The sequence below is a fragment of the Mesoplodon densirostris genome, chromosome 10 (assembly GCF_025265405.1).
Source record: "Mesoplodon densirostris isolate mMesDen1 chromosome 10, mMesDen1 primary haplotype, whole genome shotgun sequence".
Classification (NCBI taxonomy): domain Eukaryota; kingdom Metazoa; phylum Chordata; class Mammalia; order Artiodactyla; family Ziphiidae; genus Mesoplodon; species Mesoplodon densirostris.
In genome coordinates this window covers 85,535,342-85,562,542 of record NC_082670.1, presented here as the reverse complement: position 1 = coordinate 85,562,542, position 27,201 = coordinate 85,535,342, and the positions used below count along the sequence as shown (strand labels likewise).

The window sequence follows — 27,201 nt, the reverse complement described above, 5'->3', positions numbered from 1 at the left end:
GCGCTAAAAACTATACTGAAAAAAGAAAAAAAAGGGCAGATAGAACCCTAGGACAAATGGTAAAAGCAAAGCTATACAGACAAAATCACACAAAGAAGCATACACATACACACTTACAAAAAGAAAAAAAGGAAAAAAAAGATATCTATATATAAAAAAAAAATAAAGAGAGCGACCAAATCAATAAACAAATCTACCAATGATAATAAACTCTAAATACTAAACTACGATAAACATAAAACCAGAAACAAATTAGATGCAGAAAGCAAACCCCATGTCTACAGTTGCTCCCAAAGTCCACCACCTCAGTTTTGGGATGATTTGTTGTCTATTCAGGTATTCCAAAGATGCAGGGTACATCAAGTTGATTGTGGAGATTTAATCCGCTGGTCCTGAGGCTGCTGGGAGAGATTTCCCTTTCTCTTTGTCCGCACTGGGCTCAGCTTTGGATTTGGCCCTGCCTCTGTGTATAGGTCACCTGAGGGCGTTCCTACAGACAGGACAAGGTTAAAGGAGCAGCTGACTGGGGCCTCTGGCTCTCTCAGGCCGTGGGGAGGGAGGGGTACGGATGCAGGGTGAGCCTGCGGCGGCAGAGGCCGGCATGACATTGCACCAGCCTGAGGCGTGCCGTGTGTTCTCCCACGGAAGTTGTCCCTGGATCACAGGACCCTGGCAGTGGCGGGCTGCACAGGCTTCCAGGAGGGGAGGTGTGGATAGTGATCTGTGCTTGCACACAGACTTCTTGGTGGCTGCAGCAGCAGCCTTAGCGTCTCATGCCCGTTTCTGGTGTCCGCGCTGGTAGCCGCGGCTCGCGCCTGTCTCTGGAGCTCGTTTAGGTGACGTTCTGAATCCCCTCTCCTCGCGCACCTTGAAACAGTGGTCTCTTGCCTCTTAGGCAAGTCCAGGCTTTTTCCCGGACTCCCTCCCGGCTAGCTGTGGTGCATTAGCCCCTTCAGGCTGTGTTCACACAGCCAACCCCAGTCCTCTCCCTGGGATCCGACCAAAGCCCAAGCCTCAGCTCCCAGCCCCCGCCCACCCCAGCAGGTGAGCAGACCAGCCTCTCAGGCTGGTGAGTGCCCACCGGTCAGCACCGATCCTCTGTGCGGGAATCTCTCCGCTTTGCCCTCCGCACCCCGTTGCTGCGCTCTCTTCCGTGGCTCCAAAGCTTCCCCGCCGCCCACCCCCAGTCTGTGCCATTGAAGGGCCTTCCTAGTGTGTGGAAACCTTTCCTCCTCCACAGCTCCCTCCCAGAGGTGCAGGTCTCGTCCCTATTCTTTTGTCTCTGTTTATTCTTTTTTCTTTTGCCCTACCCAGGTATGTGGGGAGTGTCTTGCCTTTTGGGAGGTCTGAGGTCTTCTGCCAGGGTTCAGTAGGTGTTCTGTAGGAGTTGTTCCACCTGTAGTTGTATTTCTGATGTATTTGTGGGGAGGAAGGTGATCTCCATGTCTTACTGCTCTGCCATCTTGAAGGTTTCCTACCTTGTAATTTTTAATGACTGCATATTATTCCCTTTTATGAATCTCTGCACTTCATGTAGCCATCTATTTATTAATAGGTGCTTAGGTGTTTCCTCATTTTTCATTGCAATCTTTAAAAATAATAGGCTTAGTACCCCTTCAATGTAATATGTGAATATCAGGTATATGAATATCAAGCATAATACTTCTCTTATTATAATATTGAATATAATAAATATAGACCATAGCATGGAAGTTGGCAAACTTTTTCTGTAAATGGCCATATAATAAATACTTTAGGCTTTGCTATTCATACAGTCTCTATTAAAACCACTCATCTCTGTCCATATGGTATGAAAACAGCTACAGACTATATGTAAACAAGTGGACATGGCTGTGTTTCAGTAAAACATTATGTGTGAACACTAAAATTTGAACCTCATGTAATTTTCATGTGTTACAAAATATTCTTTTTAGACTTTTTTCAATCATTTAAATATGTAGAAACCATTCTTGGCTTACAAGCTTTATAAAAATAGACATTGGGACCAACTTGGCCTGTAAGTCATAGTTTGACAACCACTGCCATAGACTATATTTTAGAGAGAGTGTGTTTGTATGTGTCTATGTGTGTGTGAGTATACTCACCCATTGAAAAGGTCTCCTTTCTACCTTAATCTCTTTCTATTTAAAATTATTTTTAATTTTTTTTATCAGTTTGGGGAATGGGAGTGTACAATTGAAATATGAGTGTTAAAATTGAGTGTACATATACAACTGACTACGTTAGATTAGCTGGAAAAGTGACTTTGGGGTAGATCTCAAGGGTCACTCATAGTGGGTTATTTCTGGGCCTCCAAAGTGAGTACGACTTAGGACTCAGGAGTTTTAGTAATGGGTCCCATTTGGGTTTGAGAGATGATAGGGGATAGCACCTTAGCAAACTGCTACAACCCACCTTCACTACCCCAGACAAGCAGGCTTCAGCAGCCCAGCCTAGGTCTAAATTGCATTAGAGAAGTTTCTCCCATATTGGGCCAGCTTTAGTTAACTCTGTATCTTTCCTGATATTTTTTACTTGGTCTCACTTTGTACTGTCCAGCCAGACAGACCTGGAGATTTTATTAGTTGTATTTTTATTGGTTGTATTTCTATCCTCAAAGATCTTAGGAGAAAGAGACAGAAACACACACACACACACACACACACACACACACACACACACACACACACACACACACACACACACACACACACACACACACACACACACACACACACACACACACACACACACACACACACACACACACACACACAGTGGGAGGGACCTTATTATCCTTAATGGGGTCAGATACCAGTTTCTTTTCATTCGAAGCTCTCTGCTTCTGGTTTTATAGGTTTGGGTAGTTTTATAATTAAGTTTTATAATGAAGAAGAAGGTGAATCCTAAGTAAAGCGACCTACGTAAGTAATCTTAAGTAAGCAAGTGGAAGGAAAAACAGCAAACTGTTTCTTGTCTTCTTGTAGAATGGACAGAAGATCATTCATCGCTCGTGCCTCCTCTTATTCCAAACCACCCCCCAAGCAATCCGGAGCAGGCCAGAGAAGCTCCACTTCAGGGTAAAGTGTTTTTATAATTGCATCCTAATTTGGCTCAAATTTTTAATTTTTTTAAAGAAACTTTAAAGAGTGGAATCTTGTAACTCCCAAGTCATTCCAAAGAATTGTTCCTAGACAGTTCTTTGTTGTGGGCTGTCCTGTATGTATTGTAGGACACTGAACAGTGTTCCTGGCCTCTACCCACTAGGTGCCGGGAGAATCCCTCCCACTTTGTGACAGACAAGTCCCCAGATATTGCCAAATGCCCCTGGGTGGGGGGCAAAGTCATCTTAGAGTTGTGAATCCTTGATTTAGAGACCACAGATATTTAATATTGTGTTAAATAAGATACACTGAAAATTCAACACTAGATATTTCAAGATTCTAGTCAACGTATTTGCTTTTGACTAAGATTTTCTTGTAAATGTAAAATGGTTTGATATTATTGTGTTGTAAACTCTAACCTCTATTCTTGCTGCAGTTTTGGCATTTATGCATGTTTTACATCACTTCATTGGGTCTCACTTATTTACATTCACAAGTAGTATGCATCCCCTACAGAGATTCATTTTTGAAAATTGGAAGCTCCAGAATCTTGTTACTTTCAGGCCTCATTACTCTTAAGGGATAGACAAGGTTTTGGGGTTTTTTGTTTAGTTTTTTTCTTTTAAATAAAAAAAATAGAACAAGCATCATATTTGATAGTGTTGGGGAGTTTGTGTTACAGAACCATGAAAAAAACCTGTAAAATTTGTGTTCCTTCTCTCTACATTTTAAAAGAAATAAATGTGTTAGACATTAAAAGATAAGTAGAATAACTCTTTTCCCTAATTTTCATTCCTCCATTATAATTTTCATAAGAAAAATTGTTTCCCTTTTAGCTGATATTGTCATGAGTTTGGTATTAATATCAACTTATATAAAATAATTTCATTCTTTTCTATGGTGTTAATGGTTTTAATACAGATAGAACATAGAAGATAATAACATATTAATTCATATCAACATGATTGTGGCCTGCTTTGTATTTTTTTAAATATGAAATTCCTCTGCGGCCTCATGTTGTCTTATTTTCCTGCTCATGGTAAGTTAGCTACACTAACTTTTCAGTTCCTTGAACCTCTTTTCAATTCCTTAAATCAGCAGAACTATGGACCACATCAGGGCGTTTGCATATGCTGTTCCCTGTTTGCAGCTGTCTTTTCCTCCCACTGTTTGCTTTGCTAACTTCTACTCATCTAAGGTTTTGCTGGATTCCCCTGTCTTATTCACACTTCCCATCTTAAACTTCTTATTTATAGAATTTAACTGTTGATAATTAGTGTTTATTTGTGTTCAATTATCTAACAGCAGTTTCCTTTCAGACTTTAAATCCTGTGGAGGCAGGAGACTGGTTTTATTTCCCACTGGGGGATACCCCGAACTAGACCTAATCACCTCTGCTACATTTATTATTGTGTGAAACAACGTATGTACATCCATGATAACCAACCTAGCTTCCTTAAAGAATTGTCTTAGAGATTAAATCAATTAAAGCTTTAAAGTTACAGGTTCTGAGTGCCAAATGCTTAGTGCACCAGCTGAGTTAAGAGTCCGGATGGAATTGATCTCTATTAGGAACTTTATCTCAGATTCTTCTCTTGTTTTAGGCCTTTTTTTCCTTTTCTTTTTTACTTTAGTCCTCTAGGCTCCCATAGTGGTTAGGGTTTGGGAGAGGCTCACTGAACTCCCTGTGGGAACTAGTCATTATTCTGAAAACCCTTCTACTGCATAGTCTCTACACTGATTCTTGTCTTTCAAATATAGTCATATCTTTGGAAATAATGGATACAGAAACCAGTTTAAATCCATACCCTTTGACTCCAAGCTGCAATTGTGAGAAACATTAAATTGGATATTATCATAATAGGTTACAACTCTGAGTTCCCTGCCTGCTGGTTAAGCATCCTGGTCTACGTTCCTGACAGTACTCTCAGGAAGAAGCTATATAGCTAATAGGGTTAGATTGTTTGGTATTAATTTTGCTGAGTTCACTGCTCAACTAAACTTGCTTCTGATCAAGAGTGTACTTCTCATCCCAGCAAATAATTTTAAAGAGATCTGCTCTTAGGAAATCTCTCCATCTTTCACCTTATGCTCAGAGAGAGATTTTTGTAGCTGCCCGTTTACCCCACCCACTTCACCACCACCATCATCAAAATAATAGCCTACATTTATTGAGCTCTTTTATGCAGCAGCCACCTCCCTAAGCACTTTACCTATGTTATCTGTCCACAGTTCTGCCGTACAACCATCATGTGAATGGTGAGGTTGGTACCCTCTTTACCTCCACTTATGCATCCGACCCTCAGGCAGAGAGAGAGGTTTAGTAACTTGCCCAAAGCCACACAGCCAGGAAGTAGTAGAGCCCAGATTTGAACCCTAGCTGTCATTAGGAACAATTTAACTTTTGGCTAACACCTTTTTGTTATAGTTTTTTGTGAGATACTTCAGTGCATAGTCTCAATGTGTGCCATCCAGTTTGGCTGCTACTGGCTACATGTTACCAGTTAAATTCAAGTTCATTACAATTAAAAACTCAAAAATTCAGTTCCTCGGTTCCACTAGCCATGTTTCAAGGGCTCAAGAGCTGCATGTGACCAGCAGCCGCCATATTGGACAGTGCAGATACAGAGCATTTCCTGCGTCACAACACATGCTCTTGGACAGCACCGGTGTAGGGTATTCAAACAGTATTACCAAGAAGAGTGCAGCTTGGCAGAGAAGCAAGCACCTATGGGTTATTCAAGAGTAGATGTTTGGGTCGAGACCCAGAAGATCCTGATTCACTGAGTCCAGGGCCGCCCCTAGAAATGAGTACATCTTTAAAAAGTTGCCCAGGTGGGGCTTCCCTGGTGGCACAGTGGTTGAGGGTCCGCCTGCCGATGCTGGGGACACGGGTTCATGCCCCGGTCCGGGAGGATCCCACATGCCACGGAACAGCTGGGCCCATGAGCCATGGCCGCTGAGCCTGCGCGTCCGGAGCCTGTGCTCCGCAACAGGAGAGGCCACAACAGTGAGAGGCCGGCGTACCGCAAAAAAAAAAAGTTGCCCAGGTGATCCTCACACATAACCACATCTACAAGCGGTGACTAGTGAAGAGATCAGCATCTCTTAGAAAATGACACATGCCACAGGGCTGCAGCAGAGAGCTCCACATTCCACTGCTTGTGGGTAGAAAAGCACTTCTTTTCCAAAACTACAGTAACTGATGATCTACCCATACATAAAACTTAATAAAACGTGCATAAATGTGAAACCCTCTGATCTTCCCTCCCTAGTTAAGTGTGGAAACAGGAAGTCAGTGGTGTAATTTCAAAGTCTTCTTCTTGTCTCTTTTAAGCTGAAAACATTCTGAGCTCAAAATATGCTAATGGCTTTAAAACATTTCATTCAAATAATCTGCCAGATACATTTTTACATTTTCTAACTTTGCCTATAATCAGGGTGGGAAACTTACACACTCAACCACCTCTTTCCGCCTTCTCAACAACACGTTAAATCTCATTTCTTTGTGCTGTTGTTCATTCATTCAACACACATTTTTGGAGCACATACAATGAAACAGGCCGCGTTCTACACGCTGGATATACAAGCAGAAATCCTCATGGGGTTTGCACTTTAGTGTTGTATGTGTGGGCATGTGCAGTGCCCCTCCTGCAAGGGGTTGGGGAGAGGGAGACAAAACCCCCAACCAATAAGTAAGATGTATACTGTGTGGGATGGTGGTAAATGCTAACAACAAAAATAAAGCAGGTAAGGTGGATTGTGAATGTTGAAGGAGGTATTGCAGTTTTTAATACGGTGGACAGAGAAAGCCTCACTGAGAAGATGATGGCTATTGATGTCTTTGCATAAGTGAAATACATTTCCCTTCGAGCTCGCCCCAGTAGCCTCTGCCTCAAGAATGTCTGCTATTCACGTATCCCGAAAAGGAAAATTTGGGGGTTATCTCAACGGTCCTCGATTTTCCATCTAGTAATTACCATAGCAGCTGTCTCAGTACAAGCCCTGGCTGCACTTGACATCACCTCCCTGGTGCTCTGGCAGACGACTTTGCATGGTGAATCCTGCTAGGTCTCACCTTTCGTTAGCCACGGTGAGAGGGCTGTAGTTTGTCAGGCTTCCCACCAGCCTTGGGACTGCTCTAGAGAGGAGGAGGTGAGTGAGCAGACTTGTGACTCCAGGCAATTTAAAACAGCCTTCTTAAGAGCCAGAAACTTTTGAAATGTGCAATTAAATATTGTATGTGTGCCCAGAGACCTTTTAAAAAAGAGACAGCTAACCAAAAATAACTTTCCTTCCTGGGTGCCAACCTCATAGTGCAGGGGTATATGGAGACATGGAGACTTTTTCTCCTGTTTGTTTTTTTTTTAATTTTTATTTATTTATTTATTTGTATAACATTTTTGATAGAAAAGAAATGGGCAGGGCTTCCCTGGTGGCGCAGTGGTTGAGAGTCCGCCTGCCGATGCAGGGGACGCAGGTTCGTGCCCCAGTCTGGGAAGATCCCACATGCCGCGGAGCGGCTGGGCCTATGAGCCATGGCTGCTGAGCCTGCGCGTCCGGAGCCTGTGCTCCGCGACGGGAGAGGCCACAACAGTGAGAGGCCCACGTACCGCAAAAAAAAAAAAAAAAAAGAAAGAAAGAAAAAAAGAAATAGGGCAGGTGGAGAAGCAGTGGCAAGGGCGGGAGATGGGAAATATAATTAGGAGAGTTGACAGGGTCTGAGCATAGAATGACTGTCACTACCGGGGATAATCAGGGAAATTCCAATGAGCTTCTTAATTACAGAGAATTGCCCAAACCCAAAATAAAATTTTGGGTTTGTGTACAAAATGTTATTTGTGAATGTTATCAAGAAAACTCAATAAAACCTTAGGTAGCATGTTTGGAAGCTGTATATCTATTAATTTATTTTAAATAAGACGACTGAATTTGGAGCCATCTGGCTCTTGTTACTGTTTTGTTTAGTTTAGGCTTTTTTCTTTTTCCTTAAATATTCTAAGCCACATATCCTAAACATTTTTTAAATATTAAGTTTTAGCAGCAGACATATCTAGGCAATTCCACAAATTGTTAAAAGATGCAAATAAACAGGAAAAAATCAGGTGAATTTTAGAATTCAATTCACAGTAGAGTTATGACTCTTTAATTTTTTAAATAGTGATTCTCCATTTTTATCAAGTTATTCTTTGTGACTATACTGTGTCTCCTAGTATTATCTATTTAATTTCAGAATGAATTTTCTGTTTGTCTGAAAGCTAAAGTTTTTGCTTAATTGGTTTTATAAGTGGAAGCCAAGCACAAAGCAATATATTGGAAACCATACTGGAAAATATAAACTATGACAAAACAGAAGACACCAAGCAAAGACCCACTCCTCTTTCTCTGAAGAACTTCATGTAGTTTGCTGTCAAACTGCATGCAGTAAAACTACAGATCCATGTCAGACAATGGACACCAATGTCATCCTTCTCTTACATTTTCTTTTGGATCTTTGTGCTGACACACTATGTACCCTAGCCCCCTCCTTACACAAAGGGGCCTAGGAACTCCCTTAGTACTGAAACCAAGAGAGGACTTTCTTAGGGCACCTTTGTGCCCACATGCCCCAGCATAGGAGCTAGGAGAGTTATCTCTAAGTTCTTATCATTTCTTAGTTAATTCATCTTTTCACTCCTGGTGATGTTCCTTATACACTTCTTGTTTTAATCCAGGCAAACCCTTTTTTACACGAAACCCTTCAGAGTTGAAAGGCAAATTCATTCACACGAAGCTGCGGAAAAGCAGTCGTGGCTTTGGCTTCACGGTCGTTGGAGGGGATGAGCCTGACGAGTTTCTGCAGATCAAGAGCTTGGTCCTAGATGGTCCCGCCGCGTTGGACGGCAAGATGGAAACAGGTATGAGACACTACATGGTCCTGTGTGGTCAGGACCAGATGACACCATGATTTCATAAGTTTCTAAGTGTCCTTTAGAAACTTGGCGAATGAACAAGGTTCCTGCACTAAGTAAATGCATTCCCTGGTATAAATGAAAAGCTTTGAAGCATTTTAACATTTCCCCATTTTGGGGAACTGTTAGGGTGCTGTTGAGTACAGTAAGGCAGTAATTTACTAGATGTAGATCCATTTGAATAAATGAATTCTCATCTTGGTTTTTTATAGTGAGAATTTTTTTAGAAGAAAGCTCCAATGTTCTTTCAATGATCATTATATTCTCATTAGCAGGGAAGATACTAGATGCTACAAAAATGCCTGATTAGCATAAAATAACTAATAGTAGCAGTCTCTTTGTGCTTTACGGTACTACCCCCAAACAGTTTCAGTTCAGCTTCGTATTGGTAGGATTTGATAGTATAAAATTGATATAACTTTTCTGGGCAGTTTTTTTAACCGTCAACTCTTTTGCAGGAGATGTGATTGTGAGTGTGAACGACACCTGTGTTTTGGGACACACGCACGCACAAGTTGTGAAAATCTTCCAGTCCATTCCCATCGGTGCCAGCGTGGACCTTGAACTCTGCCGAGGTTATCCATTGCCTTTTGACCCAGATGACCCCAACACGAGTTTAGTGACCTCTGTGGCCATTTTGGATAAAGAACCAATTATTGTGAACGGGCAAGAGACCTATGACTCGCCGGCTAGTCACAGTAGTAAAACAGGCAAAGTCAATGGCATGAAGGACGCCAGGCCAAGCAGCCCTGCAGACGTGGCTTCAAACGGTTCCCATGGTTACCCCAATGACACTGTCTCTTTGGCTTCCTCCATAGCCACTCAGCCAGAACTTATAACTGTTCATATAGTCAAAGGGCCAATGGGCTTTGGTTTTACTATTGCGGACAGCCCTGGGGGTGGCGGCCAAAGAGTGAAACAGATTGTCGACAGTCCAAGGTGCCGAGGCCTGAAGGAAGGGGATCTTATAGTGGAAGTTAATAAGAAGAACGTGCAGGCTCTGACTCACAACCAAGTTGTGGACATGCTGATCGAATGTCCAAAGGGAAGTGAGGTCACGTTGTTAGTGCAACGAGGAGGTATGTAGATTTATTATCTTTCATTGTTTTTAAACCCAAATCCATTGTGGTACTTAGTGGTTATCAGGTAGCTATTTGGGGCTTTCTGAATGTCTGTTCCTTTAAGATCATTTTTATTTAAATATTGGGAAATGCATTCAAAATGCCTTCTGATTTCTCTAAATGCTAGCCTCTTTAGAATAAAGGTTATGTTTATACTTTATGTATTTATAGAAAGGGACATGCAGCTAGAGTGATACTGTTACCGAAAGTGGGATCTGGCTGCTTGCCACTCAAAAGCTAATAAAAAGGCAAGGTTGGTGGAAAGGAAAGTTTGTTTTATTTCAGAGGTGGGCAACCTGGGGGGAGGGTGGACTCATGTCCAAAGTCCAATTCCCCCCACAGCAGACAGTCAGTGGGCAAGAGTTTTTATAGCCAGAGGGAGAGGGTTACGTGCAGAAACAGCACAGTCAGCTCTGACAGTCATCTTGAAATTGGCCAAGCAGTGGTCTGATCAGTGTCATCTTGATTGTTTCACGTACAGTTAGTCTTCAGTTCCAGGGTCAGTTTGTTCCCATTTCTTTGAGACCAGTTCTCAGAATTGTGGCAGCTTCTGTCATGGCTGCAGTCTGGTCATCATGTAGTTAGCTTCTTCCACCTGGTGTGGGTTTCTGTATCTACAAACCAGCTCAAAGGATATGGCTGTGAATGTTTAGCCCTTGAGAAGGAACTAAAGGTCCCTGACTTTGCTTAATGACTAAACTGTTATTATTTGGTTCTGTTTGACTGTTTTCCTTAGCTTCTGCATTTTCTCACTTCTCTGATTAAAGTTATTCTTTGAGTAAAGTTTTTCTACAGACAAAAGGCAGGTGGAGGACATGGCGTGGAAAGGACCATAGGGTCCTGCTCTGTTTCAATACCTTTAAATGTAAATCAGACTGTGCCTTTTAAAACCCATTAAGCTTTGAAAACCTTTATCTTTTAAGTCTCCTGGACCTGGTCGACACAGTGTGCATGCAAAACGTGGCTCTCAGCCACTCTTCCAGCCTCATCTCACACTCCTCTCCCTTCCTCACTGTGCTTGGCCACCTGGCTTCTTTTCTGTAGTGCCTTCACTACTCTAAGCCCTTCTGTCTCAGGGCCTTTGCACTTTCTGTTTACACTGCTTGGAAGACTCTTTTCCCCAGCTCTTCACTTGGCTGGCTCGGTCTCATTCAGGGCTCCTCCTGAGAGAGGGCTTCTCTGATTCCTTATCTAAAGTAGCCCCCAGCACTCCTATGTAATCTCTGCTGCATCACCCCATTTCTTAATAGCTTTTATCATGATCATTATTATCACAAGCCATTGTTTTGTATATTTACTTCTTTTTCTTCCTCTCTCTTTTTCTTTTTTTTAATTGGAGTGTAGTTTTTTAGATTTTTATTGGAGTATAGTTGATTTACAGTGTTATGTCAGTTTCAGGTGTACCGCAAAGTGAATCTGTTATACATATACATATGTCCACTCTTTTTTAGATTCTTTTCCCATATAGGTCATGACAGAGTATTGAGTAGAGTTCCCTGTGCTGTACAGTAGGTCCTTATTGTTTGTCTACTTTATATATAGTAGAGTGTATATGTCAATCCCAATCTTCCAATTTATCCCTCCCCCAACCTTACCCCCAGGAATCATAAGTTTATTTTCTACATCTGTAAATCTATTTCTGTTTTGTAGATAAGTTCATTTGTACCCTTTTTTTAGATTCCACATATGAGCGATATCATATGATATTTGTCTTTCTCTGACTTCACTCAGTGTGACAATCTCTAGGTCCATCCAAGTTGCTGCAAATGGCATTATTTCGTTCTTTTTTATGACTAATATTCCATTGTATATATGTACCACATCTTCTTTATCCATCCTCTGTTGATGGGCATTTAGGTTGCTTCCATGTCCTGGCTATCGTAAATAGCACTGCAATGAACATTGGGGTGCGTGTATCTTTTTTTTTTTTTTTTTTTTTTTTGCAGTATGCGGGCCTCTCCCGTTGCGGAGCACAGGCTCCGGACGTGCAGGCCCAGTGGCCATGGCTCACGGGCCCAGCCGCTCCGCAGCATGTGGGATCCTCCCAGACCGGGACACAAACCCGTGTCCCCTGCATCGGCAGGCAGACTCTCAACCGCTGCGCCACCAGGGAAGCCCATGTGTATCTTTTTGAATTATGGTTTTCTCCAGATATATGCCCAAGAGTGGGATTGCTGGATCAGATGGTAGCTCTATTTTTAGTTTTTTAAGGAACCTGCATACTGTTCTCCATAGTGGCTCTACCAGTTTACATTCCCACCAACAGTGTAGGAGGGTTCCCTTTACTCTCTCTTTTTCATTCGAATATAAGCTCCATAAAGCCAGAGCCCACCTCTGCATGTTGACAGCTGTATCCCCAGTACTTAACACAGTACCTGACTCCCGCTAGGTGTTTATGAATGAATAGGTAATGAATAAATGAATGGATATGTGATTATTTATACTTGGCAGCAACAACGGCTCCACCAATCGTATTAAAAAACATCTCAGCATACCCCCATTTTAATGAAGGGGTTAAGGATCTCAGAGAAATGGGGTATTCTAAATCCTGAGACAATTGGCTTTCTTCCCCCTTCCAGCAACCCCCCACCTGTGCGCCACCGGAACTCCCAGGACCTCACACTGAGAAACATTTTCCGTCTGTTGAAATGTCTTGCTCCTGGGTCTATGTTTGTGACTAATCTTGATTGATCACCTCCCACAATGGGCCTGAGTTTGATCATTTCCTTGACCCTTGCCAATAGGATATGTTTCATGCACAGAGTATTCTGACCCTCTGAAAAGAGATCAGGACCCAGACTTTTATTTCCTCTCGGTTTCACTGAAACAGAAAAACTTGTTTATGTCGCAGCAGTCGTGTCCTCGGGCTCTCGTGAAGCTGTGTGTTCTGTGATCAAAATGATTGGAGTTGTGGGAAGGAAATCCAAAATTCAGAGCTGTCTGAGTGAATCACAGTGCTCAGTCCACCCTTCGTGAGCAGGTGTAAAACCCATTTGCAGATTTTTTTTTTTTTGCAGATTTTTTTTAAAGTTATTTCTACCAATAAAATGTTGAAGCTTCTTCTTGTACCTAGACCACTTGACTGCACAGACCATTTTGTTTTAAACAGTGACCAAGATGTGGTAGGAAGTGACTTGAGGTTAAGGATGAGGAGGAGAGGGAGGGGGTGGGGGGATGGCACCTGCACGTACAGACCAGCGAGCAGTTTACAGAGTGCTTTTCAAACCTACACACACCTCTCATGTCATTTTTACCACATCCCTGAAAAGGAAGGTACCAGCCAACAGCAGGATTGAGAAGTTCACCTGGATTCTTTGGTTTCCAGTCTAGTGTTCTGCCCTACTTAACCCTGAACACCACTGATTTTTGCACAATTGCTGGTTTCAGTGGCCGGCAACTTGGAAACTTTTAAATAGTTCTTGGTACATCAGGGCATCTCTGATTCAGCCGCTGCTCATTTAACATCACAAATCACCCTGCTCTCCTTCTTCGTTTATTTGCTCCTTCGTTTCTTTTGTCATTTTGTTCACTTTTTCTTTTCCATTCAGTTCACTTTTAAGGAGACCAAAAGGTAAAGTCTCATTGTAATTTACTAACTTACAGTGGTTACTGGAGCCATATTGTAATGAATTTGCCCAAATTAGCAAACAACTCATTATAAAAATATACCACTGGATTTCAAATATGTTTACATTTTCTCTTCTTAATTCCTAAGACCTTCTTTTGGTTAATGCCATTATATTTTATAACATTAAATTAATAAGGGAAGATCCAGAATATATTGCCACATTAGTCAACATCTACATAGTTTATTCCAGAACCTGAGTAATTTAAAATCACTGTAACATCAGTAGTCTTTAAAATATGCCATATGTCTTATGTTTGATTTATGTGTCAGATAGAAGGTTTGTACATCTGCACTTGGCAAGCTAACACCAGCTACTATTAATCTTTCTAGAAAGCATATAAATGTACTTGTTTCTGCCATACGTCAGTTACTTGAATTGGGGCTGGCATTTTAATCATTCCTCTTGTGTGATGGGGGTGTAAATGAGAAGGTTTGATGATCATTTAAGATAGCGGCTAGGTTAAATGAGAAAGTAAATGACCACTTCACTGATTCTTTCTAATGAATCTTGTTTCCATCATAACTCCTGGTAAGCAGATTGATAAACTCATTAAGTCTACACCTCTCTTGATTCTCAGGAATAAATATCTCAAAGGTGGGCTTTCTATGCTTTAAAGAACTAGTCTTTTCTACTTTGGGGCAGAACTTAGCTGCGTTTGTATTTTGGTTTTCACTCTTAACTCCCAAGCTCATTTTTTATTTTTGTTCTGGTCGAAATCAGGTGCATTTTGGTTTTTAGCAATTTTTTTTCTTTAATCCCCCTCCCACCAATGGAAGTAAGCAGAGGTTGAAATATCATTTGTAAATTTCTGGAGACAGTTTCCTAGGTCAGGCTTGGGCTTGCTGGGCATGTCTATCCATAACCCTGGCAGCCGGGACCATTACTTATTTGTTTACAAGTGTCTTCTTTATAAACATGTCCGTGCCTTTGGATGTCACTCAAGTTCTTAAAGGGCAGCGCCTCCTTCCTGTGCCTGGCTGCCCATCTTCCCATGGTAAGTCCTTTCCTCCTTCTCCCTCTGCTGGCCAGTAAGGAGAATGCCTTTTATTTTTCTTAATTTTTCACATGGCATTTGCATTCAGACAGCCCATCACCTGACACCAGTGTGAGTCTAGAGGCTTTTTTAAGCGTTTGGAAAATCATGCTAGAAGGTGATTACTGTTGTTTTGAATATATATTTTTTAATTTACAAAAGATGTAGAATTTGTTCCATAAAGCTTTTTTTTACTTTAAAAGAGGGAGTGGGACTTCCCTGGTGGTGAGTGGTTAAGACTTTGCCTTCCAATGCAGGGGTTTCAAGTTGGATCCCTGGTCAGGGAGCTAAGATCCCAGATGCCTCGCAGCCAAAACAAAACATAAAACAGAAGCAATATTGTAACAAATTCAGACTTCCCTAGTGGTGCAGTGGTTGGGAGTCCACCTGCCAATGCAGGAGACATGGGTTCGATTCATGGTCTGGGAGAATCCCACATGCCACAGAGCAACTAAGCCTGTGCACCACAACTACTGAGCCTGTGCTCTGGAGCCCGCAAGCCACAACTACTGAGCCCGCGTGCCACAACTACTGAAGCCTCCGCGCCTAGAGCCTGTGCTCTGCAACAAGAGAAGCCACCACAATGAGAAGCCTGTGCATTGCAATGAAGAATATTCCCCACTCACTGCAACTAGAGGAAGCCCATGTGCAGCAATGAAGACCCAACACAGCCAAAAATAATTAATTTAAAAAAATATTGTAACAAATTCAATAAAGACTTTAAACATGGTTTTAAAAAAAAAGAAAGAAAAAGAAAAGGGATTATATTGGGACTTCCCTGGTGGCTCAGTGGATAAGACTCCCAGCTCCCAATGCAGGGGGCCCAGGTTCGATCCCTGGTTGGGAAACTAGATCCCACATGCATGCCGCAACTAAGTCTGTGAGCCACAACTAAGGAGCCCACCTGCCGCAACTAAGACCCCACACGACCAAATAAATAAATAATTTTTTAAAGGGGATTATATTATATGTAGCATAACTACCTGTGCCCCCTGTGTATTTTGTATATTTGGCTAATTTATACCTAGTAGGAGGTATGACACTCTTGAAGATCTCGTTTGGGGTGGAGTCAGAATACTCTGTTTTTGTTTTTTTTTTTTGCGTTACGCGGGCCTCTCACTGTTGTGGCCTCTCCCGTTGGGGAGCACAGGCTCCGGACGCACAGGCTCAGCGGCCATGGCTCACGGGCCCAGCCGCTCTGCGGCATGTGGGATCTTCCCAGACCGGGGCACGAACCCGTATCCCCTGCATTGGCAGGCGGACTCTCAACCACTGCGCCACCAGGGAAGCCCAGAATACTCTGTTTTAAAAGACAATTTGGAATACTTTATGAAAGTGGAGAATGTGTGTTTTACTTTAGAGAGAAAAAGTGTACTGAAGAAAAAGCTGAACTAGAGGTTCCAGGAGCCCGCCTCTAGTTCAAACTGTGCCCATAGGTCCTCTGTACCTCTGACTGGGTTACAACTCTTGCCCTGAGACTCATTTCTTTAACCAAATAAATGGATATTTTGCACTAGCTCATCTTTAGGGTGACCCCTGCTAACTCTAATTTTATGCCCAAAAATGGCCTCATTGATGTGTAGGGGAAAGACCACAAGATTGAGAGTCAGACAGTGCGAGTTTAAATTACAACTCCTGCTTTTATTCCCTTTGTGACCTTAGGCAAGTCATCTGAAAAAAGGTAGCATTTGTGCCAATTCCTGACCTAGAAGCAGTCACATGATAAATCAGTGGTGTTTTACTGATATCCCGTAGTATCAGAAGCCACTGGGTATGGTGGGTTTCTTTTTTAAAAAAGAAAAAACAAACTCTAGCGTGTACCTGCAGAATTTTAATTTCAGGGCATGCTGAGCAGGCCCCTGTATTTTTTTTGGAAGCTGCACTGGCAATGCTGTTGTAAAATCAGAACTGCAGTCAGTTTTAGGCTTCTGCCCTCGTGGTCCCTTCTCGTTTTGATTCTGTGACATATAACTTGAGAGTGAAAGAAGTTTATAACTTAACAGTTATTTTCATTTCTAAGTAATTTCTTCTTTTAAAGTCCGATTTCTAAGCAACAGATTTCTCCATCTTCCCTAAGATCCATTGCAGCTCCCAAATTTGATATTTTTCTACTTCAGAGGAGGATAGAAAGGAAGACTTGGGCTCAGAGATGCTTCTTCTGAGCACAACTCTCCAGTGGCTTTTACTGATCACAACAGAATTAGAAGTGATGCTTTGTATACTGAGTGCTCTTGTCAGGGTACTAAGTAATTTTAGGATCTGAAATATAAAGTAATGAAATGTTAGGATTCCTGGAGGGGAGGACTATATCCACCTTGCACTTTTGTATCCCTGGCACGTCATGGGGAACCTGGCATGTGATAAGGTCTTAGTAAATACTAGCTGGATAAATTAAACTTTCTCTGCAAGTCGCATTAGAAAATTAATTACATAGTTTTGTAGTCACTCTTCATAACTTCAGAAAGATAAAAAAGAGATGTTAAAAGGCAAAATGAAATATGAAAATCATGGTAGTGATAGTAATAATGTTACTATAATCATTGATTACTTACTATGTACCAGGATTGTAACCATGGTACAAGCAATACATGCATGTACACACAGGCGGAAATAAAACCTCACAGCATCCCACTCTTGTGACCATGTTGGAACCATCCATTTGCAGTGTGATTCTGAATAGGACCCTGTGGGAAATGAAGGCAGTGATTGGTAGGAAGAAAAAAAGAATTGAAGGAATTGCTTTTGTTGTAGGTGTTGAGATTCCACAGCTGAATTTGCTTAGTATAAAGCAAAAGAGAAATTTCTGGTTTAGTTGGGAAGCATGTATAAGACTCCTCCTTGCTTAAAGCATTTGTAATACATAAAAACATTAAACGCTTCTGCAATGTGCCAGGTGTAGTTGGTTCTAAACATTTTATATATCATAATTCAGGAGCCCTCTGAGGTGACTAAAACCTTACCTCCACTTTAGAGGAGAGGGTGCTGAGCCCCAGAGAAGCTTAGTGATTTACCCAGAATCACACAGCTGATTAATGCAAGCTAGGATTTGAACCCAGAAATTCTAGTTCCAGAGACCGATCTCTTACCCACTATGCTAAGCAGCCTCCTGGCTTGTAGATGAAAAGCTCCAATACCGTTAAGGAGTACATCTTATACATGAAAGAATGAAGGTCTGAAGTCTGTGGCAAATTAATGCCACTTAATTTTCATCCAAATTTACTGATGATAGTTCATTAAATCGTCATCGATCCACACAGGGAAAGCAATATCTAATATCATCATCCAAGCACAGGATTAGCATTAGCTCTTCTTTGCGTGTATTTTTCCACGTCTGAAATGATGCAAAACCATCATAATTAGAACCGCGCTGCCGGAGAGTTAAACATGGGTTATCAGGTGCCTTTTTTCTCTTTGCCCTCTGGTCATGGACTGGAGAATGAATTGCAAATTGCACTGCTTAAGTGTTTGACTGCCAGAATCTCTTCAGTTGAGCTGCAGGGCCTCAGAAAGGAGAGTTCAGGTTGCTGGCAGAGTGGTATCCTAATGGTGGTGGGGTCTGTGTATTCACATCAGCACATCCCATCTACTCCCCCTCCTCTGTCGTGTCATCCTCCCACCTCTTCCCCGGCCTCTGCCATCCATCATGTGGCACCTGGCCTTGCTGTGGCCTTGCAACAGGTCTCAAGGCTTCCTCTAGTCCATTCTCCGGCTAGAGTGATTTAAAGTCAATTGGATCCAGTCGCTGCTCATGTCAGGATGACGTCCCATCATTCAGAGTAAAGTCCAAAGTCCTGTGTCACAGACAAGCACTTGCTCTTTCTTCTGTCTGTGTATTTCCTGTCACAGAGAGCCACAGAGCTTTCTAACTCCTGTCCTTGAGGCTTCTGCTCAAAGGTCCTTTCCTTCAAGAAGGCTGCTCTGACCGCTCTGTAGAAAAGAAAACAGCGTCCACCGCCATCATGCTCTGCTCTGTCCTTCTTTCTCAGGCCATGGAGGCTTCCTTGTGGTCTCTGTGAGAGTAGGGACTGGGTCTCAATCATTATTTGATCCCCACCACCTAAAATTATGCCTGGCACATTGTAGGTCTTCAGAAAATCATCTATATTGAAGGAAAACTATGAATTAATGCAAGGCCCTTTGTGTTCATAAATGTTCATCATCCGTTAGAGAACTTTCTGGGATGAGAGCTTATCATGAGAGCTGGGGAAACAGGCAGCGGGAGATGGACCACCTCGAAAATCACACAGCATGAAGGTGAGACAGCCTGACTTCCAACCCAGTTTTGTTGGCCTGTAAAGCCCATGCCCTCGGTCACAGGCTGTTCTAAATGACAAGGAAAAAATGATACGAATAAACTTATATACAAAACAGAAATAGACCCACAGACATAGAAAACAAACTCAAGGTTACCAAACACAATATTGTAAATCAACTCTACTTCAATAAAAATAAATAAATGACAAGGAAATGCATTTCATGGCAGTGGATCACGTTGGTCCAATTAAGCCTGTTCTCCAGGTCCAGTGCAGTAGTCACTATCCACATGTGGCTATTTAATTAAAGCTAAATACGATGTAAAATTTAGTCCAACTAGCCACGTTTCAAGAACCGAATAGCCACATGTGGCCAATGGCTGCCATATTGGACAGTGCAGTTATAGAACCTTTCCACCCTCGTAGAAAATGCTGTTGGACAGTGCTGCTCGAGAGCTTTTGATTATTTTGCTCTCAAAAGTGATATGTTGCATGTCCTTTATTTTACCCTTTCTCTTATATGCCTTTGATAGAAGAAACATATGGAATTGAAGGCAACTTTATAGTTAATACATTTCTTTTTATACAGATAATGATAATAATAGGTCCTATTTATTAAATTCTTCCCATGTGTAGGTACTGCTCTAAGCTCTTTACATGTGTTAACTGGATGTTAGGGGGTCACAAGGAATTGAGACTCAGAGAACATGAAAGACTTGTAAAGTGTTAGCACTTGGGTGATCTGCTCTGTCCTAATCCTGAGACAGCTCATCAACTTTTAAGGGGATTATAGGTCTTCCACCTGGCCAGGAAGCATCTCATCTTTAATCCTGGACTGAGGTTAAGGAGCTTAACTTAAATTATTTTATTATGTAAAGTATCTTTAAAAAGAGGAAGAAACTTTTTTTTAATTTGATTTTTTTTTAATACAGCAGGTTCTTATTAGTTATCCATTTGATACATATTAGTGTATATATGTCAATCCAGTCTCCCAATTCATCCCACCACCCCCCTCCACCACCCTGCTTTCCCCTCTTGGTGTCCATGTTTGTTCTCTACATCTGTGTCTCTATTTCTGCCTTGAAAACTGGTTCATCCATACCATATTTCTAGATTCCACATATATGCGTTAATATACGATATTTGTTTTTCTCTTTCTGACTTACTTCACTCTGTATAACAGTCTCTGGGTCCATCCATGTCTCTACAAATGACTCAATTTTGTTCCTTTTTATGGCTGAGTAATACTGCATTGTACCTATGTACCACATCTTCTTTATACATTTGTCTGTCGATGGGCATTTAGGTTGCTTCCATGACCTGGCTATTGTAAATAGTGCTGCAGTGAACATTGGGGTGCATGTGTCTTTTTGAATTACGGTTTCCTCTGGGTATATGCCCAGTAGTGGGATTGCTGGGTCATATGGTAATTCTATTTTTAGTTTTTTAAGGAACCTCCATACTGTTCTCCATAGTGGCTGTATCAATTAACATTCCCGTCAACAGTGCAAGAGGGTTCCCTTTTCGCCCTACCCTCTCCAGCATTTGTTGTTTGTAGATTTTCTGATGATGGCCATTCTGACCAGTGTGAGGTGATACCTCATTGTAGTTTTGATTTGCATTTTTCTAATAATTAGTGATGTTAAACAGCTTTTCATGTGCCTCTTGGCCATCTGTATGTCTTCTTTGGAGAAATGTCTGTTTAGGTCTTCTGCCCATTTTTTGATTGGGTTGATTGTTTTTTTAATATTGAGCTGCATGAGCTGTTTATGTATTTTGGAGATTAATCCTTTGTCTGTCGATTCACTTGCAAATATTTTCTCCCATTCTGAGGGTTGTCTTTTCATCTTGTTTATCTTTGCTGTGCAAAAGTTTTAAAGCTTCACTAGGTCCCATTTGTTTATTTTTGTTTTTATTTCCATTACTCTAGGAGGTTGGTCAAAAAAGATCTTGCTGTGATTTATGTCAAAGAGTGTTCTTCCTATGTTTTCCACTAAGAGATTTATAGTGTCCGGCCTTACATTTAGGTCTGTAATCCATTTTGAGTTTATTTTTGTGTATGGTGTTAGGGAGTGTTCTAATTTCATTCTTCTACATGTAGCTGTCCAGTTTTCCCAGCACCACTTATTGAAGAGTCTGTCTTTTCTCCATTGTATATCCTTGCCTCCTTGGTCATAGATTAGTTGACCATATGTGTGTGGGTTTATCTCTGGGCTTTCTATCCTGTTCCATTGATCTATATTTCTGTTTTTGTGCCAGTACCATATTGTCTTGATTACTGTAGCTTTGTAGTATGGTCTGAAGTCAGGGAGTCTGATTCCTACAGCTCCGTTTTTTCCCTCAAGATTGCTTTGGCTATTTGGGGTCTCTTGTGTCTCCATACAAATTGTAAGATTTTTTATTCTAGTAATTTGATAGGGATTGCATGAATCTGTAGATTGCTTTGGGTAGTATAGTCATTTTCAAAATATTGATTCTTCCAATGCAAGAACATGATATATCTCTCCATCTGTTTGTGTCATCTTTGATTTCTTTCATCAGCATCTTACAGTTTTCTGAGTACAAGTCTTTCGCCTCCTCAGGTAGGTTTATTCCTAGGTATTTTATTCTTTTCATTGCAATGGTGAATGGGATTGTTTCCTTAATTTCTCTTTCTGATCTTTCATTGTTAGTGTATACGAATGCAAGAGATTTCTGTGTATTAATTTTGTATCCTGCAACTTTACCAGATTCATTGATGAGCTCTAGTAGTTTTCTGGTAGCATATTTAGGGTTCTCTATGTATAGTACCATGTCATCTGCAAACAGTGACAGTTTTACTTCTTCTTTTCCTATTTGGATTCCTTTTATTTCCTTTTCTTCTCTGATTGCCATGGCTAGGACTTCCAAAACTATGTTGAATAATAGCGGTGAGAGTGGCCAGTCTTGTCTTGTTCCTGATCTTAGAAGAAATGCTTTCAGTTTTTCACCATTGAGAATGATGTTTGCTGTGGGTTTGTCGTATATGGTCTTTATTATGTTGAGGTAGGTTCTATCTATGCCCACTTTCTGGAGAGTTTTTATCATAAATCGTTGTTGAATTTTGTCAAAAGCTTTTTCTTCATCTATTGAGATGATCATATGGTTTTTATTCTTCAGTTTGATAATATGGTGTATCACATTTATTGATTTACATTTATTGAAGAATCCTTGCCTCCCTGGGATAAATCCCACTTGATCATGGTGTATGATCCTTTTAATGTGTTGTTGGATTCTGTTTGCTAGTATTTTGTTGAGGATTTTTGCATCCATATTCATCAGTGATACTGGTCTGTAATTTTCTTTTTTTTGTAGTGTCTCTGTCTGGTTTTGATAACAGAGTGATGGTGGCCTCATAGAATGAGTTTGGGAGTGTTCCTTTCTCTGCAATTTTTTGGAAGAGTTTGAGAAAGATGGGTGTTAGCTCTTCTCTAAATGTTTGATAGAATTCACCTGTGAAGCCATCTGGTCCTGAACTTTTGTTTGCTGGAAGATTTTTAACCAGTTTCAATTTCCCTACTTGTGATTGGTCTGTCCATATTTTCTATTTCCTCCTGGTTCAGTCTTGGAAGGTTATACCTTTCTAAGAATTTGGCCACTTCTTCCAGGTTGTGCACTTTATTGGCATAGAGCTGCTTATAGTAGTCTCTTAGGATGCTTTGTATTTCTGCGGTGTCAGTTGTAACCTCTCCCTTTTCATTCCTAATTTTATTGATTTGAGTCCTCTCCCCCTTTTGTTTGGATGAGTCTGGCTAAAGGTTTATCAATTTTGTTTATCTTCTCAGATAGCCAGCTTTTAGTTTTATTGATCTTTGCTGTTGTTTTCTTTGTTTCTATTTCATTTATTTCTGCTCTGATCGTTATGATTTCTTTCCTTCTACTAACTTTGGGTTTTGTTTGTTCTTCTTCCTCTAGTTCCTTTAGGTATAAGGTTAGAGTGTTTATTTGAGATTTTTCTTGTTTCTTGAGGTAGGCTTGTACTGCTATAAACTTCCCTCTTAGAACTGCTTTTGCTGCATCCCATAGGTTTTGGATCGTTGTGTTTTCATTGTCATTTGTGTCTAGGTATTTTTTGATTTCCTCTTTGATTTCTTCAGTGATCTCTTGGTTATTTAGTGATGTGTAGTTTAGCCTCCATGTGTTTGTGTTTTTTATGGTTTTTCCCCTGTGATTTATTTCTAATCTCATAGCATTGTGGTCAGAAAAGATACTTGATATGATTTCAATTTTCCTAAATTTACTGAGGCTTGATTTGTGACCCAAGATGTGATCTATCCTGGAGAATGTTCCATGTGCACTTGAGAAGAAAGTGTGTGGAATGTCCTATAAATATCAATTAAATCTATTGGGTCTATTCTGTCATTTAAAGCTTGTGTTTCCTTATTAATTTTCTTTCTGGATGATCTGTCCATTGGTGTAAGTGAGGTGTTATAAAGTCCCCCAATGTTAGTGTGTTACTGTCGATTTCCTCTTTTATAGCTGTTAGCATTTGCCTTATGTATTGAGGTGCTCCTATGTTAAGTGCATATGTATTTATAATTGTTATATCTTCTTCTTGGATTGATCCCATGATCATTATGTAGTGTCCTTCCTTGTCTCTTGTAACATTCTTTATTTTAAAGCCTATTTTATCTGTTATGAATATTACTACTCCAGCTTTCTTTTGATTTCCATTTGCATGGAATATCTTTTTCCTTCTCCTCACTTTCAGGCTGTATGTGTCCCTAGGTCTGAAGTGTGTCTCTTGTAGGCAGTATATATATGGGTCTTGTTTTTGTATCCATTCAGTGAGCCTGTGTCTTTTGGTTGGAGCATTTGATCCATTCACGTTTAAGGTAATTATCAATATGTATGTTCCTATTACCATTTTCTTAATTGTTTTGGGTTTGTTTTTGTAGGTCCTTTTCTTCTCTTGTGTTTCCCACTTAGAGAAGTTCCTTTAGCATTTGTTGTAGAGCTGGTTTGGTGGTGCTGAATTCTCTTAGCTTTTGCTTGTCTGTAGAGCTTTTGATTTCTCCGTCGAATCTGAATGAGATCCTTGCCGGATAGAGAAATCTTGGTTGTAGGTTCTTCTCTTTTGTCACTTTAAATATATCATGCCACTCCCTTCTGGCTTGTAGAGTTTCTGCTGAGAAATCAGTTGTTAACCTTATGGGAGTTCCCTTGTATGTTATTTGTCCTTTTTCCCTTGTTGCTTTTGATAATTTTTCTTTGTCTTTGATTTTTGTCAGTTTGATTACTGCGTGTCTCGGCATGTTTCTCCTTGGGTTTATCCTGCCTGGGACTCTCTGCACTTCCTGGACTTGGGTGGCTATTTCCTATCCCATGTTAGGGAAGTTTTCGACTATAAATCTCTTCAAATATTTTTTCGGGTCCTTTCTATCTCTCTTCTCCTTCTGGGACCCCTATAACGCAAATGTTGGTACGTCTAATGTTGTCCTAGAGGTCTCTTAGGCTGTCTTTATTTCTTTTCATTCTTTTTTCTTTATTCTGTTCCATGGCAGTGAATTCCACCATTCTGTTTTCCAGGTCACTTATCCATTCTTCTCCCTCAGTTATTCTGCTATTGATTCCTTCTAGTGTATTTTTCATTTCAGTTATTGTATTGTTCATCTCTGTTTGTTTGTTCTTTAATTCTTCTAGGTGTTTGTTCTTTAATTCTTCCAGGTCTTTGTTAAACATTTCTTGCATCCTTTCCATGTTTGCCTCCATTCTTTTTCTGAGGTCCTAGGTCATCTTCACTATCATTATTCTGAATTCTTTTTCTGGAAGGTTGCCTATCTCCACTTCATTTAGTTGTTTTTCTGCGGTTTTATCTTGTTCCTTCATCTGGTACACAGTCCTCTGACTTTTCATTTTGTCCATCTTTCTGTGAGTGTGGTTTTTGTTCCACAGGCTGCAGGATTGTATTCTTGCTTCTGTTGTCTGCCCTCTGGTGGGTGAGGCTATCTAAGAGGCTTGTGCAAGCTTCCTGATGGGAGGGACTGTTGGTGGGTAGAGCTGAGCTGGTTGGTGCTCTGGTGGGCAGAGCTCAGTAAAACTTTAATCAGCTTGTCTGCTGTTGGGTGGGGCTGAGTTCCCTCCCTGTTGGTTGTTTGGCCTGAGGTGACCCAGCCCTGGAGGCTACAGGCTCTTTGGTGGGGCTAATGGTGGACTCCAGGAGGAGGAGGGCTCACACTGAGGAGTCCTTCCCAGAACTTCCGCTGCCAGTGACCTTGTCCCTGTGGTGAGCCACAGCTGCCCCCTGCCTCTGCAGGAGACCCTGCAACACTAGCAGGTAGGTCTGGTTCAGTCTCTTATAGGGTCACTGCTCCTTTGCCCTGGGTCCTGATGCACAGACTACTTTGTGTGTGCATGCCCTCCAAGAGTGGAGTCTCTGTTTCCCCCAGTCCTGTTGAAGTCTTGCAGTCAATTCCCGCTAGCTTTCAAAGTCTGATTCTCTGGGAATTCCTTGTCCCATTGCCGGACCCCCAAGCTGGGAAGCCTGATCTGGGGCTCAGAATCTTCACTCCGGTGGGTGGATTTCTGTGGTATAATTGTTCTCCAGTTTGTGACTCACCCACCCAGTGGTTATGGGATTTGACTTTATTGTGATCATACCCCTCCTACTTCTCACTGCAGCTTCTCCTTTGTCTTTGGATGTGGGGTATCTTTTTTTTCTGAGTTCCAGTGTCTTCCTGTTGATGATTGTTCAGCAGTTAGTTGTGATTCTGGTGCTATTGCAAGAGGGAGTGAGTGCACGTCCTTCTACTCCTCCATCTTGAACCAATCTCCAAAAGAGGAGGAAACTTTAACGCAAGAAAAATTCACCTTAAATTCTTATATGTAAAATAATATATAATCTGCTGCATGAGCATCAGCAATTTACAGTTTGTCAGACCTCTATTTAAAAAGGAAGATGTGGAAGTTTTCTTGGTATATTTATCTGATTGAGTATCTCAAACGAATTGACCTCCCCGCTTACCTGTGATACTTGGTTTTTCTAGTAATTTTGGAAGTTGAGTCCTCTTGTCAAATCTAATGTGCTACCTGATATTTTCCTAACTATTAAATGTTTTTCACGTTAATTTAGCAAACTTCCTGTCACTTCCATGGTGCTAAACAGGCTGCCATTTGTATTTACTATTAAGGAGCTGCCTTTATTTCTAATGCAGTTTTTAAGTTGCTGTTTTGGTTTATTACCATGGTTGAAAGTTATCAAGGATTTTACTTGAGAATTCTTTATAGGAGGGTAGGTCACATTTACATTTGAGATGACTTATAGCAAAAGATGAGATCAATTTTTAAATGTCTCTATTTTTGTTCTTTCATTATACAATGGATACAAATTACCCCTCACTTTCAGCATCTTAAGTAAGGAACTCTGATTTTTGGTCTCATAATTTTTAAATTGATTTTGGTCCTAATTTTTAAACCTAAGCAGACTGCATTTATTTGTTCTAACATTTATATGCAGGTTTTGACTTGGTTGGATGGTTTGAGTTGTAATCCTGTTATATTCGTAATGCAAAGTGATCAGCACACCTAAAACCACATTATTGTTTTTGTTTTTGTTTTTTTTCCAGTAAGGGAATGTCTCATCCTCCTTGAAGGTAAACTTAATGCACCGAGTTATTTGTTTTTGTGTATTATTTACTATAAATGTGTGTGATTTATATTCTCATTAAGGAGTGGTGACATCGTTTCCCCTTTCTGGAAGAGTGTAGGAATTTCAAGTTAGGATTATTACATTGGTAGGCAGGCTGTAGAATAATCATTCTGTGTTTCTACCTACAGGACTACATTTGAATGTAAAGAGGTTCTTTTGTTTTCCCCTTTTCAGGGACAAATTCATGAACATGGTGGGCCAGGCGTTGTCTAGGTGCTGTGAATCAAACAGATCATCCAAAAACAAAACAAACAAGTTTGCTCCTGATTTCATGAACCTTTTATTCTAGAGGAAGGAGAGAAAGGGCAGAAATAATCAGATGAACAAGAAAATATCATCCAGAGAGAAGCACTGTGAAGAAAATAAAACTGGATGAAGTCTTAAGGGTAGGGCCGAGAGGGCTGCTTTCGATTAGGTGGTGAGATTTGAATGACCATGAGGAAG

General features: G+C 40.9%; 1 protein-coding gene across 10 annotated transcripts in view; it reads left to right on the top strand.

Moving 5' to 3' along the window:
• Positions 1–27,201, top strand: part of MAGI1 (membrane associated guanylate kinase, WW and PDZ domain containing 1) — a 635,889-nt gene that overhangs the window by 544,844 nt on the left and 63,844 nt on the right. For all 10 annotated transcript variants that reach the window (XM_060109161.1, XM_060109156.1, XM_060109160.1 and 7 more), the window contains 3 exons: positions 2,988–3,080; positions 8,819–9,001; positions 9,514–10,134. In XM_060109161.1, the coding sequence (XP_059965144.1) occupies positions 2,988–3,080; positions 8,819–9,001; positions 9,514–10,134 (897 nt within the window). The remainder of the gene's footprint in view (positions 1–2,987; positions 3,081–8,818; positions 9,002–9,513; positions 10,135–27,201) is intronic.